The sequence below is a fragment of the Heterodontus francisci genome, chromosome 15, assembly GCF_036365525.1.
Source record: "Heterodontus francisci isolate sHetFra1 chromosome 15, sHetFra1.hap1, whole genome shotgun sequence".
In the NCBI taxonomy this organism is placed as follows: domain Eukaryota; kingdom Metazoa; phylum Chordata; class Chondrichthyes; order Heterodontiformes; family Heterodontidae; genus Heterodontus; species Heterodontus francisci.
Genome location: NC_090385.1, coordinates 88,839,198 through 88,855,615, shown reverse-complemented (window position 1 = coordinate 88,855,615; position 16,418 = coordinate 88,839,198). Strand labels below are relative to the sequence as shown.

General features: G+C 42.0%; 1 protein-coding gene across 4 annotated transcripts in view; it reads right to left on the bottom strand.

Moving 5' to 3' along the window:
• The window catches only part of LOC137377770 (U2 snRNP-associated SURP motif-containing protein-like), an 81,989-nt gene that overhangs the window by 59,727 nt on the left and 5,844 nt on the right, over positions 1-16,418 (bottom strand). For 3 of the 4 annotated variants that reach the window (XM_068047798.1, XM_068047797.1, XM_068047799.1), the window contains exons 2-5: positions 9,761-9,848; positions 8,132-8,212; positions 6,875-6,989; positions 5,672-5,796 (exon numbers count right to left, since the gene is read on the bottom strand). In XM_068047798.1, the coding sequence (XP_067903899.1) occupies positions 5,672-5,796; positions 6,875-6,989; positions 8,132-8,209 (318 nt within the window). In that variant the 5' untranslated portion in view covers positions 8,210-8,212; positions 9,761-9,848. Of the gene's footprint in view, positions 1-5,671; positions 5,797-6,874; positions 6,990-8,131; positions 8,213-9,760; positions 9,849-16,418 lie in introns of those variants that run through there. The other variant, XM_068047800.1, reaches the window with a different exon arrangement.

The window sequence follows — 16,418 nt, the reverse complement described above, 5'->3', positions numbered from 1 at the left end:
GAAGTCATTAGTTAGCTGGCATTCCAAATTAGAAACAAGCTTTCAAAAATTCCAACACATTTTCTTAATTCTATCCTTAAAATGCACAATTTCATTAGAGTTATACATTGGTGAAACTTTGCCTCTTGCTTACAAATATGCAGTTTTCTCCACACTACTTAGGTCATTCACTATCATGGAAGAAGTTAAGCAGAAAGTTTGGTTGATATCCTTGATAAAAAGAATACTTTCAACATAAAGTATTCTCCCATCTACTTTGGTTTAAAAAGTGCAGAGATTATTTTGCCAACTTACAGGTAACAGTTAAAGCTCATGCAACTCCCCACCTTCATAGTAGCTCTCTATTCCAGCTTTCATGCTTCCCATAAAGCTATTCTGCTCATGTTAACAATGGACCTCGCAGCAAATCAGCCCATAAACATAATGAGAAATGGCACCAATGTTTGGTCTTGAATGCTGACTGAGAGGCAGAGTTTTAAAACTTCAGAATAAGATAAATACGACAATGTACACCAAAACAAAAGGCATCGCCCACAAATACTTTAAAAGATCACAAGTTACTGATTTCTCGCACAGGAACAGAGTGATTATTTTTCATATTTGGTGATTTCCAAGCAAGTGTATGATGAGGGCAGCATGATCAGAGTACTGTTTAATTTCAAAATGTTTTCAGATAAATGGCCAAATTGACTGAATGTCTTTTGAAAATATTGGAAGTCCTCAAACAATCAGGATGTCACCAGCAAACTTCAATATTACCGTAAATTGAAAGGATACATTTTTTGAAAATTAGATGCAGTACAAATACAGAAAAGTTAGAAGTTTGACCTTCCTTAAAACTAAATCTAGTATCACCACTTCTCAAAACCCTTTAGAAAGTTGCTTAAAATTTAGCAAGGCCCCCTCATTCCACCCTCTCACTTTCAATAGACTTTAGTACACAATTTTAGTCTCCATATCAAAGGAAGGATAAATGTTGGGGAACACAGGGCTTAGTGAGAGAGAGGAAGTGAAAGAAATCAGTATTAGTAGAGAAGTTGTGTTGGGGAAATTGATGGGATTGAAGGCCGATAAATCCCCAGGGCCTGATGGTATGCATTCCAGAGTACTTAAGGAAGTGGCCCTAGAAATCATGGATGCATTGGTGGTCATCTTCCAAGATTCTATAGACTCTGGAACAGTTCCTACAGATTGGAGGGTAGCTAACATAACCCCACTATTTAAAAAGGGAGGTAGAGAGAAAACAGGGAATTATAGACCAATCAGCCTGACGCCGGTAGTGGGGAAAATTCTAGCGTCTGTTATCAAAGATTTTATAGCAAAGCACTTAGAGAACAGTGGTAGAATCAGGCAGAGTCAGCATGGATTTACGAAAGGGAAATCATGCTCGACAAATCTACTAGAATTCTTCGAGGATGTAATTAGTAGAGTTGATGAGGGGGAACCAGTGGATGTGGTTTATTTGGACTTTCAGAAGGCTTTCGACAAAGTCCCACATAAGAGATTAGCATGTAAAATTAAAGCGCATGGGATTGGGGGTAGTGTATTGTGATGGATAGAAAATAGGTTGGCGGGCAGGAAACAAAGAGTAGGGATAAATGGGTCTTTTTCCGAATGGCAGGCAGTGACTAGTGGGGTACCACAGGGATCGGTGCTACGACCCCAGCTATTCACAATATACATTAATGATTTAGATGAGGGAACTAAATATAATATCTCCAAATTTGCAGATGACACAAAACTGGGTGGGAGGGTGAGTTGTGAGGAGGATGCAGAGAGGCTTCAGGGTGATTTGGACAAGTTGAGTGAGTGGGCTAATGCATGGCAGATGCAGTATAATGTGGATAAATGTGAGGTTATCCACTTTGGTAGCAAAAACAGGAAGGCAGATTAGAACAGCTATAAACTGGGAGAGGGGAATATGCAGAGAGACCTGGGTGTTCTCGTATACCAGTCGCTGAAGGTAAGCATGCAGGTGCAACAGGCGGTAAAAAATGCAAATGGTATGTTGGCCTTCATAGCAAGAGGATTCGAGTACAGGAGCAGGGATATCTTACTGCAATTATCCAGGACCTTGGTGAGGCCACACCTGGAATATTGTGTGCAGTTTTGGTCTCCTTATCTGAGCAAGGATGTTCTTGCTATAGAGGGAGTGCAGCGAAGGTTTACCAGACTGATTCCTGGGATAGTGGGACTGACATATGGGGAGAGATTGAGTCGGTTAGGATGATATTCGCTGGAGTTCAGAAGAGTGAGGGGGGGATCTCTTAGAAACCTATAAAATTCTAGTAGATGCAGGAGGGATGTTCCCGATGGTGGGGGAGTCCAGAACCAGGGGTCATAATCTAAGGCTACGGGGTAAAATTTTCAGGACTGAGATGAGGAGAAATTTCTTCACCCAGAGAGTGGTGAGCCTGTGGAAGTTGCTACCACAGAAAGCAGCTGAGGCCAAAACATTGTATGTTTTCAAGGAGTTAGATATAGCTCTTGGGTCTAAAGGGATCAAAGGGTATGGGGCGAAAGCGAGAACAGACGACTGAGTTGGATGATCAGCCATGATCATAATGAATGACGGAGCAGGCTTGAACGGTCAAATGGCCTACTTCTGCTTCTATTTTCTATATACTTGGAGGTGGCACAGCAAAGGTTCACTAGAATGGTTCCTGGGATGAGAGGGTTGTCCTATGAGAGGCTGAGCAAATTCAGTCTATACTTCCTGGAGTTTAGGAGAATGAGATGTGATTTCATTGAAACATACAAGATTCTGAAGTAAAGGCCTACTACCCGACCCAAACCCGAAAGGGCTCGACGACACGTGTCGGAGTCGGGTCGCTCTTCCGGGTCCGGCTTTCGGGCTCGGGCCGGGTCGGACACACACAGTACTACCTTTTGCTCTGCTGGGAGGAAAAGGGAAGTTGAGTAAGTAAGTGTCAAAATTTGAAAAGCCTGCCTGAGCTGGGAGTCCGGGACGTCAAGGATGGAAACGTGCATCTGGACTTCACAGACTCTGAGTCTGCGTAGTGAGCGACTCTATGATGTCATCGCGCTTATGCTGCAGCTTCCTTCCATTCCATCCATTCAAAAGTGTCAAGTACAGTGAGTGCACTTTGGTCAGGTCGGATTCGGGTCATGTTTTTTATTCCAGACCTGAGCAGGCCTTTATTCTGAAGGGGCTTGACAGCGTAGACCTAGAGATCGTCTCCCCTGCCAGGGGAATCTAGAACACAGGGACACAACCTCAGGATAAGGGGACAATCATTTCGAATTGAGACAAGGAGAAATTTCTTCACTCAAAGGTTGTGAATCTTTGGAATTCTCAACCCATGAGGGTTGTGGATGCTCCATTGTTGAATATATTAAAGGCTAAGATAGACAGATTTTTGGTCTTTTAGGGAATCAAGGGAAATGGGCAGCAGGTGGAAAAATGAAGTTGAGGCAGATGATCAGCCATGATCATACTGAATGGTGGAGTTGGCTCAAAGGGTCATATAGTCTCCTCCCGCTCCTATTTATGTTCATCGGCCTCTTGTAAAGGTATTGCCTCATACCGACATGGTCATGGGGGCTCCTACAATCTTCTAGTATCTCAGCCAAATAACCAATCTGCACGCGTGAGCCAAGATAATGGGCACCTTCAGGCTATTTAAATATAAAGGTATCATAGCCAAGGATGATCCTGTGCTCACCTACCATCCACACAGAAATGCCTACAGTAGGAATAACTGGGTAGCCATCAGGAGGAAGACTAATTTTCTTGTCCCTTCCCAGCCCAGATAACTTAGCAGAGACCAGCCACTGAACCAGGGATAAGGCTGGACAGAAGAGTTTTAAAATGCAGATGAAGACTTGATACTGTGGGCCGAATTTTTAAATGGCTGCATAAGCGGCACCGGAATGTTAACAGGCCTGCAATTTCCTGCCACCAGCCAGCATGCCAGTCTCCTGCTGCGGTCCCGCCTCCAGGCCATTTTCGCAAGCGGTGGGTAGCCTATTACGGCCAATCTCAACACGCTGGCTGGAATTGTCCAGTCCCGACATGCACGCCCCTACGGAAGCTGAAACACGGTTAAGGGATGAATGTGGCCTTCAAGCAACAGACTGAGGGTGGGGGGAGGGACCACCTCCTCAAAAAATCACCCTCTGGTTCCCAACATCAGCATGTGTGTGCTCCCGAACCGCACTGCTTCCCGACAGCAAAATCAGGAGTCACAAGGAAAATTTAGACTCATTTATCTGACACCCAGTCCTGGATGAGCTGTTGAAATTCTGGAACGAATAAGTCCATCATTTTCAATCACCCCAACCCCCCTCTCTCCCCGCAAAAAATTCATTTCTATGCCCGATTCGATCTTCCTTCTTGACCACTCAGGTTGAACCAGGCTGCTCACATCATCTTTTTTTTGACCCGTGGTAAACTTTTAATATATCCTCTGCATCGCAAAGGCCACCTATTTCCACCTCCATAACATGGCCCATCTCGGTCTCTGCCTCAGCTTATCCTACTGAAACATTCATCTGTACTTTCGATACCTTTAGGCCTGACTATTCCACTATTCTCCAAGCCAGCCTCCCATCTTTCATAGACTTGATATCATCCAAAACTCTCTTACCCAAAACTAATATGCACCAAATCCTACTTACCCACAACCCTATGATCACTGACCTACATTGGCTCCCTTTCCAAAAGGCCTCATTTAAAATATGTTCAAATCCCTTCATGGGCTCAGTCCACCTCATCTCTTTAACCTTCTCCAGCCCTACAATCCTCTGAGAACCAAGTGTTTCTCCAACTCTGGCCTCTCATATATCCAGTGCTCCCTTCATCCCATGATTGAATGCAGAGCCTTCATCCAACTAGTCTCTAAGCTCTAGAATAAAAGCAAAATACTGCAGATGCTGGAAATCTGAAATAAAACCAAAAAGTGCTGAAAATACTCAGCAGGTCTGGCAGCATCTGTGGAGAGAGAAGCAAAGTTAACGTTTCAGGTCACTGACCTTTCATCAGAACTGGCAAAGGTTAGAAATGTAATAGGCTTTAAGCAAATAAAGTGAGGGTGGGGCAAAAGACAACAAATGGGAAGGTGTTGATAGGACAGAGGGTCACAGAGAATAACTGACAAGGAGGTCATGGGGCAAAGGCAAAGAGTTTGTTAATGGTGTGGCGAAAGACAAAGCGTTTGTGCAGAGAGGGTGTTAAATGACAGAATAATGAAAGCCCTAGCTAAAAGCAAAACATGAACAAAAGGTGGGCAGGCACATGGTAAAAAAAATGTGTCATGATGAAACAAACTAAAATAAAATGAAATAAAAATAAAAAAATACAAAGTAAAACTAAAAAAAGGGTAAAATTTTTTTTAAAAGGTGGCCAGTCATGCTCTGAAATTATTGAACTCAATGTTCAGTCCGGTAGGCTATAGCATGTCTAATCAGTAAATGAGGTTCTGTTCCTCGAGCTTGCGCTGACTCTAAGCTCTGGAGTTCCTTCCCTATGCTTCTCTACCTCTATCCTCCTTAAAAGCCACCACTTTGACAAAGCTATTCGCCACCCCTCCAAACATCTCTTTTGATCCGGTGTCGATTTTTGACTTATTACAATGCTCTGAGAGCCCATCACATAAATTACAATAGCCCACCTCCAGAGGGTAAATATAAATTATATACCCTTACGTACAGGTTTTTTCACTTCACAAGGTGCAGTTGGCGTAGAAGGTACTTCCTGGTGTGGCGTTTTTATTTCGCCAAATTTAGCTTTAGGTTTATATAGTTTAGTCTTCCTTTCACCTCTTTCCTTCTCATCTGAAAAATTTGAAAATGAATCCAAAAAAGATCAGTCACCAAAGTGTAATAACCAAAAGCAAAATACCGCGGATGCTGGAAATCTGAAATAAAAACATAAAATGCTGGAAATGTTCAGCAGGTCAGTCAGGCAGCATCTGCGGAGAGCAAAACGTTCTGATGAAAGGTCATCAACCTGAAACATTAATTCTGTTACTCTCTCCACAAATGCATCATAACCTTAAGCGTAACATTCAAACCCCACAAAGTGACTGTCAGGTCTAATGCTGTGCCTTTACAGTGGAGCATCTGGGCACTAACAAGTTGTACCGCCTCTTGACACACAACCTCATCAAGGAACACAGCTCGGGACGCACACACTTAAATGCATCCAGAAAGTTTTGTTAAGCTGGCCTCCAACTTATAAGAAAAAAATTCTGTTAGAAGACAGCCAAAAGGGCATTAGGTTCTTTCATAACTTAAGAAACTTACAAGTGGCCTCTTTCGGGCAAGAAACAATCAATCACTAGGAAACTAAAACAAAAGCAAAATACTGCAAATCTGAAATAACAACAGAAAACAATGGAAATACTCAGCAGGTCTGGCAGCATCAGTGAAGAGAGAAATGGAGTTAATGTTTCAGGTCTGTGTCCTTTCATCATAAAGTTAAAGTTGTTTATAATTATGACTGAAGTTTAGTCAGCATTTAAAACAAGTGGCTATTTACTGTGGTATCACATGAAGGGACCTGTGAATATAATGTTTTTAAAAACTGGTAATTACAAAACAAAAATGCATTATTGGAATAAATATAAACAAAGTTGTTACAAGCAAGGGTGTGTTGTACAGTACATTAGTCACTAAAAGCCATACAAAATGAGACGTGTTTCTTGACTAATGCCGATATCCTTGCTACCAGAGATAGAGCTCAATTATCATTGAAAACTAGAATACATACTCTGTAGGATCATTGCAGTCTTGACTATGGCTCTAAATCACTACTTAAATATTCATTTCTCTAGTTCCATTTTTAAACAAAACAACATTGTCACTACATTTTGGCACAGCAAATCTGAAGTACAATAAAAAAAGAAATTACCTTTAGCTGCATTTACAACGCCACCTCTTACAAAAGTTTTCACATTGCCTGTGCCACCTGAGTCAAATGAAGCTAAAAATTCTTCATAAATTTCAGCTGCTTTTAGTTCCTCTTCCTGTAAAAAGAGTAGTTTATATGTTTTCAACTATCATTTATTTTTACATCACAAGGCAAGAAATGCATCACTAAGAGCTTTCTAACTAGCGCTCTAATTAAAGCTGCTGTGCTAAACGATTGTTCTAAACTTGTGGAATTAGATACTTTATTGCTGAGGGATAAGTACCATTCCTTGCATTGTTCTATAAATTGATATGTTTGAAGCAAAAAACAATTTCAGTGGCGCTCAAATTTGTCTACTCACTCCACAAATTTCCGTCCTTTAGCTGAATTTTAGTTTCCACAACTTAGATCTGCTCCACAGCAGAGTAATTTACTAGTGGAGAAGCTTTTCTTTTGCTGAGTTTTCAGACAGCAAAGTATTTCAACTGCTTTTTGAAATACAAGGATGCGCATCATAAAATTTTACTTGATCAAACTTTTTTCCATTGGAAGAATGTTAAATATTGTTTCCATAGTCTCAAGTTGAATTACAGCGCAAAAAATAGCATTTTAAAACTTTATCAAGTACAGGACTTTCTGCATCAAAACAATACTTTGAAAACTTGAAAATTGCTGAAAATAGAGGCATGTTGTCGAAGCTTTTTGCCTTGCACTCATCAGGACAATACACAAGAACTAATGTAAGGGAAAACAACGTATACTGCATGAGAAGAGAGTGCTGATTGGCTGTCAAGTGAACTCTGATTGGTAGAGGCATTGCCATGTAGAATGCACCAGTTTATGGTGACTGACAGTTAACTGCCAAGCTTTGTTTGAAATTTAAACCAGACAGCTTGACTCTGGTCGAGACATTGTCCTGAGGAATGAACCAGCGAATGGCTGTCATTTATTTTATTCAGCTGGAACAGGCGCAATGTGTGTACATGTTCTTTGTCTGCAAAGAACAGGGTCCTGTGTATTAATATCTGTAACTTACAGTACGCGCAAATGTGCCACACTGCGAGCCATACTGACAATCTTAAATTGGTTGTCAGCGTAATTCTTTGCACACTGCGGATTATTTAGCAAATGTTGTCCAATCGCGGAATCACATCTAATGTTGGACACTTGCATATTAGATTCAATTTTATTGCACCACAATTCCCATCAGACAGATAGAATTTACAAAACATTATCAAATGGAAACAGAACACAAACCTTCTTTCTTAGTTCCTCCTGCCCTTTTTTGCTTAGGGTCCTTTTTGAAGCTAAGCTCTTCAGTTTGTTTTCTGCCATTTTCTGCAGATAAATGACAGCATGATTTCACCAGTTCACACTTGGTTTAACTCCAAGTCAGCAAAATGCTAAACCTGGTAGATCATCAGCTGCTATAATTCAGTTCCCGCTGAGGTCACACTTCGATACAGTTAAAGAAAGACTGCAAAATAGCACTACCCAAAAATTATAGTTGCCCTCATTAAGGCATGGAGCTTACAGGGAAGAGAATTGGAGAGAAGAGGTTGAAAGATTTCAAAATAAGAACATCCAGTAAAACTTTTTACCATACAACAAAACTCAGATTAACAAATAAAAGTTTTTTTTTAAAAAAGGTGCTACACCACTTCATTGCCATTAAAGGTCAGACTGCAGCTCTGATAGGCAGCTAGTACACTGCTCTTTTTGTGAATGGCACAGGCATGATGGACTGAATGACCTCCTTCTGTGCCCTATGTTTCTAGGTACACATAATTTGTAAGTCAGGTATTGTGTTTATCATTACTAGTTTTCCCATAATGTTTATCCTTATCCTTGACACAAAAGCTGTGACTGGTTGATCCTTGGCATGACTGTACACCTTTCTAAGAGGACCAATATGGAGGCCATTAGAAGACAACCTACAGGAAAAGGTTTAAAAAAAAATTATTTACATTTTTTTAATGTAAGTATTTTATTAAAATTGTTTTTTTAAAAATAAATTCACAGATTTCTTTTCTGGATGGTTAATGGGGTAAAAAAAAAATCCCCCCCAAATTTGAGGAAAAAATTCTTAGTGTTTTCTTACAAAAAACTAATTCTGGAGATGTACATGCATTACATTCTTGGCATCAGCACACGTATTGCATGCTGTGCTTACCTACTGACATCACTTTCACCTCTGGATCCAATTTGCAGCAGGAAAAGAGGTAATGCTGTGCAATTTGGATCTTTTCTACAGTGGTCTGAATCATCATCAGATCCTGATCTGAGGATCATAGTCCATATACTGCAGCAAACTTCAGTCATTCATTCCTGACTAGACAGGCAGCAATGATAGCAGTGCACAAAGAGACCTCGGAAGACTGTGGTCATCAAAGGCCAACTCAGGCCACACGCCAAAGCATTGCTTATGAAAAGCAAAGTTTGCAACTATCCCCTGGGCATAATCTCCAATCGTTTTTATAACTGCACCATCAAAATAACAAGCAGGTCTCTGGAGACAACAAAAAACAGGCTCTTTTAGCTTTAATTTAAAAAAAACACTATCTAGGCATTAAGTGAGCCTGATAGAAAGACTCAAAATTTGCACCCATTTGCACAAATAAGTTAGGGTTGTTATTTAGCTTAACTATAACTTTTTTTAAAAAAAACGTTTCTTGATTATTCCTTCCAGTTCAACAATGGTTAAAGTAAAAACCATACCAATTTTCCTGAATGTACCTGTGTTTTTGGAGGTTCAGTTTCCCCTCAGTGATTTTCTCCCTATTTTAAGCTAAAATAAAACCTGACAAAACATAGGTTTTAAAGTGACAATAAAAATAACATTTAAGGATCTTTATGTGCTGTTGGATAACACAATGAGTTCCTTACCTTGGCAGTGTTCTAAAAGACAGGCAATGATTTCAAGCCCAAACACCTCGCATCAGGTAGAGCCACTTGGGTCATCCAGATATACAATCTATTGAATGGCAATAGCAGGGGACTGAAATTAGTGTGCCTATTCACTAGTAGTCAAAATAATCCAGATACTGAGATCAAGATATAAATTTTGTCATATTGATCGTGTATATTTTTAAATATCAACAGTAAAATAGGCCCAATGCAGTACTAAGGGGTGCCACATTGTTGCCGTTTCTTTTTTTTGGTTAAATGAAGGCTCCTCCTGATAGTTAAACTGAGTGGTTCGAGTGATCTAGGATCACATGGCACTTGTGAAGGACAAGTTCTCTTGGCCAACATTACCTCAACCAACACTATCAAAATTGGATTAACTCGCCATCATTTATCTCACTGTTTATAAGACGTGACTGCGCACCCTGTCACATTTCAGTAAACAATACTGACTGCAGTTCAAAAAGTGTTAGGTGATTTGGGACAATTCTAAGACACTATATAAATGCAGGTCTTTTAATTAGTTTTTATTTCCCTTTTGTCATGGTATATTTATATCTTGCTCAGTGTCCAAGTACCTCCACAGATTCAATAGTATCTTTCAAAAGGGGAATTGGATACTCCTTGAAGGAGGATTTACAGGGATGTAGGGAAACAGCGGAGGGGTGGTAGGATTAATTGGATAGCTCTTTGAGAGAGGCGGCACAGACTTGATGGGTCAAATGGCCTCTTTCTGGGCTGTATGATTCTGCACCTTTTAGGATGGTCAACAGACTGTGAGGTCCTGTGATCAGCATCAGCATGAAAAACAATTAGATGACCATGATTTTGAGCTGCTGCTGCATCTCAGCAAACAAGCTGAATTTTCAAACTAGCACCCCGAAATGAACTTTTGTCAAATCATATTTTCAATTGTACAGTGGTCAAGGATAAATTAAGTCAAGACTTTATTTTCTGTGTACATTCGTCAAGGTGAGGAATATTTCTGTTGAGCATACAAACATATTCCCGTTTTGGGTACTAAAGGATCCCACTAAGTAGCAATAGCCTGCTATCTATTCCAACCCTTGTAAATGTGGCAAGCATGCATTGTAAAGCTGACCACCCTCCAAAGATGTGGCTTGCGAACACAGATGTGATTTGGAAAAATAAGGCAATTAACCAGTTAGCTCCCTCAGCTTACGTAGCTGAGGAAGGACACAGCTGAGCACTGATATAACCAAAATGATCATTCCAATGGGACAGCAGTGAAAATCGCAAGCAGCTCTAGCAATTCAGTCTATTTCCAAAGATAAACTTATTGGGCCAGATCTTATTGGAGTGTGGCATCTCGGGGTGTGGAATGCTAGCTGGACTTTGACTGCACCCTTCAGCTCAATAGCTTTTGCACCCTAATTTGCTGGAAATGCAAGGTGATGGCACTACAAGGGCAACATGGCAGCTAAGGTTCACCTTAGTGAACAGCAGGTCCAAAAGTGTATCTCCTTAACCAATGAAATTCAAGAACTGAGAAACAAGCATGAAGGACTGAGATGGAGGATGAATTACAGTCAAGTCAGATACAAAAAGAAATAAAGAGGGAAAGAAAGATTGGATGAAGACATATTTAGAATTTGACTTTTTATAATCTCCAATGATTTATGACCTGCAGGAATGGTAGTCCATAGTTTGAACTCTTAATTTTCTGGACCACAGAGGTTGATGGCAATCAGTAACAATTATCATATTGTTGAAAAAGTACTTATGCTATTAATTACTAAACTTAACTTTCCGTGGCAAGTTTCCTGAAAAACTAATGCGCAAATAGCAAGTTCTTAAAAATAATGGAGAGGCCAAGCATGAGATGCTGTTTGTGTGAAGCAAACAGCAAAGTGGCATAAATCAACCAATGAGTTATGGAGATTTGCAACTCGTGCCGTTAACAACATGCACATTCACACTTCTGGTTCAGCAAGTGTCATCCCATTATTGCTAGTTTCTGGCTGACAATAACTGGAGTTACCAAGCAGAGTTTGTGTTAATTTGTAATCCACTACACATGCGGTTTGAACAGCCCAGCATTTGCTGCTAATTAACAACTTATATCAGTAGGTTGTCACCTTTGAGAATGCATTTTCAGTTGGTATCAGTTCAAATTCATTTAAAATAGAAATTAATGTCTATTGTACATAGTTTACTTTGATTTGAAAAATGTGAACTTAAAAGTGGTAACAATCTGATTGGAACTACTGCACTTGACTGAAATTCAAGGACAATCATCTACTTTGAGGTCGTTTGTGTAGTCTTTTCCAGGAAATAGTCTTCTTCTTCTTTGGCCTCTTTGTCACGAGAGACAATGGTTAAGCGCCTGGAGGTGGTCAGTAGTTAGTGGAGCAGCGCCTGCAGTGGCTATAAAGGCCAGTTCTAGACTGACAGACTCTTCCACAGGTGCTGCAGGTAAAATTGGTTGTCAGGGCTGTTACGCAGTTGGCTCTCCCCTTGCGCTTTTTCCTGCCAACTGCTAAGTCTCTTCGACTCGCCACACTTTAGCCCTGCCTTTATGGCAGCCCGCCAGCTCTGGCGATCACTGGCAACTGACTCCCACGACTTGTGATCAATGTCACAGGATTTCATGTCGTGTTTGCCGACGTCTTTAAAGCGAAGACATGGACGGCCGGTGGGTCTGATACCAGTGGCGAGTTCGCTGTACAATGTGTCCTTGGGGATCCTGCCATCTTCCATGCGGCTCACATGGCCAAGCCATCTCAAGCGCCGCTGGCTCAGTAGGGTGTATAAGCTGGTGATGTTGGCCGCCTCGAGGACTTCTGTGTTGGAGATACAGTACTGCCACCTGATGCCAAGGATTCTCCGGAGGCAGCGAAGATGGAATGAATTGAGACATCGCTCTTGGCTGACATGCGTTGTCCAGGCCTCGCTGCCGTAGAGCAAGGTACTGAGGACACAGGCTTGATACACTCGGAGTTCTGTGTTCCGTGTCAGTGCGCCATTTTCCCACACCCTCTTGGCCAGTCTGGACATAGCAGTGGAAGCCTTTCCCATGCGCTTGTTGATTTCTGCATCGAGAGACAGGTTACTGGTGATAGTTCAGCCTAGGTAGGTGAACTCTTGAACCACTTCCAGAGTGTGGTCGCCAATATTGATGGATGGAGCATTTCTGACGTCCTGTCCCATGATGTTCGTTTTCTTGAGGCTGATGGTTAGGCCACATTCGCTGCAGGCAGCCGCAAACCTGTTGATGAGACTCTGCAGACACTCTTCAGTGTGAGATGTTAAAGCAGCATCGTCAGCAAAGAGGAGTTCCCTGATGAGGACTTTCCGTACTTTGGTCTTCACTCTTAGACGGGCAAGGTTGAACAACCTGCCACCTGATCTTGTGTGGAGGAAAATTCCTTCTTCTGAAGACTTGAACGCACATGAGAGCAGCAGGGAGAAGATGATCCCAAATAGTAGATACCACAAAAACCATACTTTCTAATCTGTTATAAAAACAAAATACTACAGATGCTGGAAATATGAAATAAAAACAGAAAATGCTGGAAATACTCAACAGGTCAGGCAGCATCTGTGAAGAGAGAAGCAGAGTTAACGTTTCAGGTCAGTGACCTTTCATGAGAATCTCTTTCTGATAAAAGGTCACTGAACTGAAACATTAACTCTGCTTCTCTCTCCACAGATGCTTCAGAAACTTTTCACTCTCTCAACCCCAGTTCATCCCAAGCTAAGCTTCCAACCCCAGATTCTCTCATAGAATACAAGTCATAGAGTGATACAGCACTAAAACAGGCCCTTCGGCCCACCAAGTCTGTGCCGACCAACAACCACCCATTTATACTAATCCTACATTAGAACAAAGAACACAAGTCATAGAGTGTTATTAAATATTTAATGGGGGCCAGTTTAGCCGCTTGATGGTGGCCTCCTGACAACAGACCTGGGGGTGGGGGTCAGCGCTGCAGGCAGGTTTAGAGGCCCTCACTCCCTGCCTGGGTGCAGGAGCCAGCCACAGGCCGCATTATATATATAATATATATAGCCCCCATTAAACTCTCCATCACAAAGACAGTCTATACCATCTCTTATAACAGCGTTGTCCAACATACGGCACACCAATCTATCGTAACTTGTGAAATGAAAGGGGTGAGATTGATTTTGTTCCACTATGTCCCCGGGTTGCGGGCAGTAAGTGAGCTGACAGTTCTGCAGTGCAGCCTGTACTTGAGCGGGGGACGGGGAGGGGGAGGATGTGACCATGCAGAGACAGGGTGGGGTGGGGGGTGAATGTGACCATGCAGAGACAGTGTTGGGGGGGCAAGGGTGTCTCTACCTGCTCACCTCACCGTCTCTGCATACGCACCACCCCCGCTCCCACTTTCTGGCATCTGCTCATTGGCCCCATGTAGGATAAAAATTGTAATGTGGCCCCTCACACAAAAACGTTGGACACCCACACCCCCCCCCCCTCCCCCGTCTTATAACATTGCCCTTGCCTCAGCCCAGAGCTGTGCAACCTGCGGCTTTTTAAACATCGTATTTACGGCTCCCAACCTTTTCCAGTTGGATCTCATTGACACGAAAAAAGCCTGAAAAAAATGAAGGGAAGTAGAAACCGTGTTTTTATTGTGGGGATAAAAGGCTAATAATTATGCTAAATTTTATGGTTTCAAATGATAACAAAAAACATCATTCTCTAAATAAACCTGTTCGAGTGCTTTAGCTACACTGTGGCTTTGGATAATGTCTTTGACTCAAGGAACAGGTTGTATGGTTGCGAGTTATTGTTTCTAATATAGTTGAGATGATAAATTTTCTGAATGTGCTATTAGAAGCAATTTTTTCATCACAAGGATCAATAACTGAAAAAATTGTCTTAATTCTATGCATCTTAAGTTAAAGTTTGTTTGAAAGATGGCTGCAGACAAAATTATAGTAAAAAAGTTAAAAACGCAATAATTCAGAGTTCGATCTACTTCAATTTTTTCTATTGATATATATAATACAGATGTTGAATTTATGTATGTAAATTCTGCATTCTACCAGACACTTGGCAATTTGCCAAGTATTTGGATTAGAAATGCTGATTTTCGTTTTGTGGCTCCCAATAGTTTTTATTACAGGCGATTTCTTTTAAAAAATGGCTCTTCAAGGTAAAAGAAAGTTGCAGACCCCTGCCTTAGCCCATCTGATGCTGAAACCTTCAACCATACCTTTGTCATCTCAAGACTCCATTATTCCACTGCTCTCCTGGTTACCTGTGTATCCACTGGCCTCTAAACTACAGTTCATTCAAAGTTCTGGTGCCTGTGTCCTATCTTGCACCAGGTCCTGCTCACCTGTCACCACCGATCTGGCCTTCCTGGCCTACATTTGCTCTAGGTCCCCAACTTCACCAATTTAAAATTCTCATCCAGTGTCTAATTTCCTTCATGGTTTTACTGCCCCCAGCCTCCGACAGCCCTAAATCTGCACCCCTCAAATTCTCCATTTTTCTAATTTGGGCCTTTTTTGTATTCCCCCTCTCTTCGCCCCACCACTGATGGCCGTGCTTCAGACATTTAGACCCCATGCTCTCTTGCCTCCCTAACCTCTCCTCCTTTAATACCCTCCTTAAATCCATCTGTTTGAGCAAGCTTTTGGATGCCACTCCGAAAATCTCCTCCTTTGGCTTGATGTCTTTCTGTTCAATAAGTGGCTTGGGACATTTTGTTTAGTGTCGATATCCCTGTGTCAGTTTTGGGATGTTAGCGGCATTAGCATGTCTGCTAGCAAATGTCATATCATTTGACAGCTTCAAACTGGCATTACTGGAAAGTCCTACTCAGGCCCCCTCCCCCAACTCTTTTTCCAGTACACTGATGACAGTATCAGTGCTGTTTCCTGCTCCCACCCCGAACGTGAAAACTTCAGCTTTGCTTCCAATTTCCAGCCTTCTCTCACCTTTACTTTTCCATCTCCGACACTTTGCTTCCCCAACTTCTGTCTCCATCTCTGGGGAGAGACTGTCTGCTAATATTAATTTAAGCCCACCGACTCCCACAGCTATCTCAAATCCACTTCCGCACACCCTGGTTCCTGTAAGGACTTCATTTCATTCTCCAAATTTCTTTGTATTCGATGCATCTGTTCTCATGATGCAACTTTCCACAACAGCGATTCTGATTTGTCTTTTTACCTCAACCGAGGATGCCCCCCCACTGTGGTTGACAGGTCCCTCAACCGTGTCCGATCCATTTCCCGCATCTCTACCCTCACCCCTTCCCCTCCTTCCCAGAACCGCGACAGGGTTCCCCTAGTCCTCACTTTCCACCCCACCAACCTCCACATACAATGGATCATCCTCTGCCATTTCCGCCACCTCCAGCGTGATGTCACCGCCAAATGCATCTTCCCTTCCCTGTCAGCATTCCGAAGGGACATTCCCTCCGCGACACCCTGGTCCACTCTTCCATTACTTCAGACACCTCGTCCCCTTTCCACGGCACCTTCCATGCAATCGCAGGAGGTGTAATACCTGCCCTTTTACCTCCTCTCTCCTCACTATCCAAGGCCCCAAATACTCCTTTTGGGTGAAGCAGCGATTTACTTGTACTACTTTCAATTTAGTATACTGTATTTGCTGCACACAATGCCGTCTCCTCTA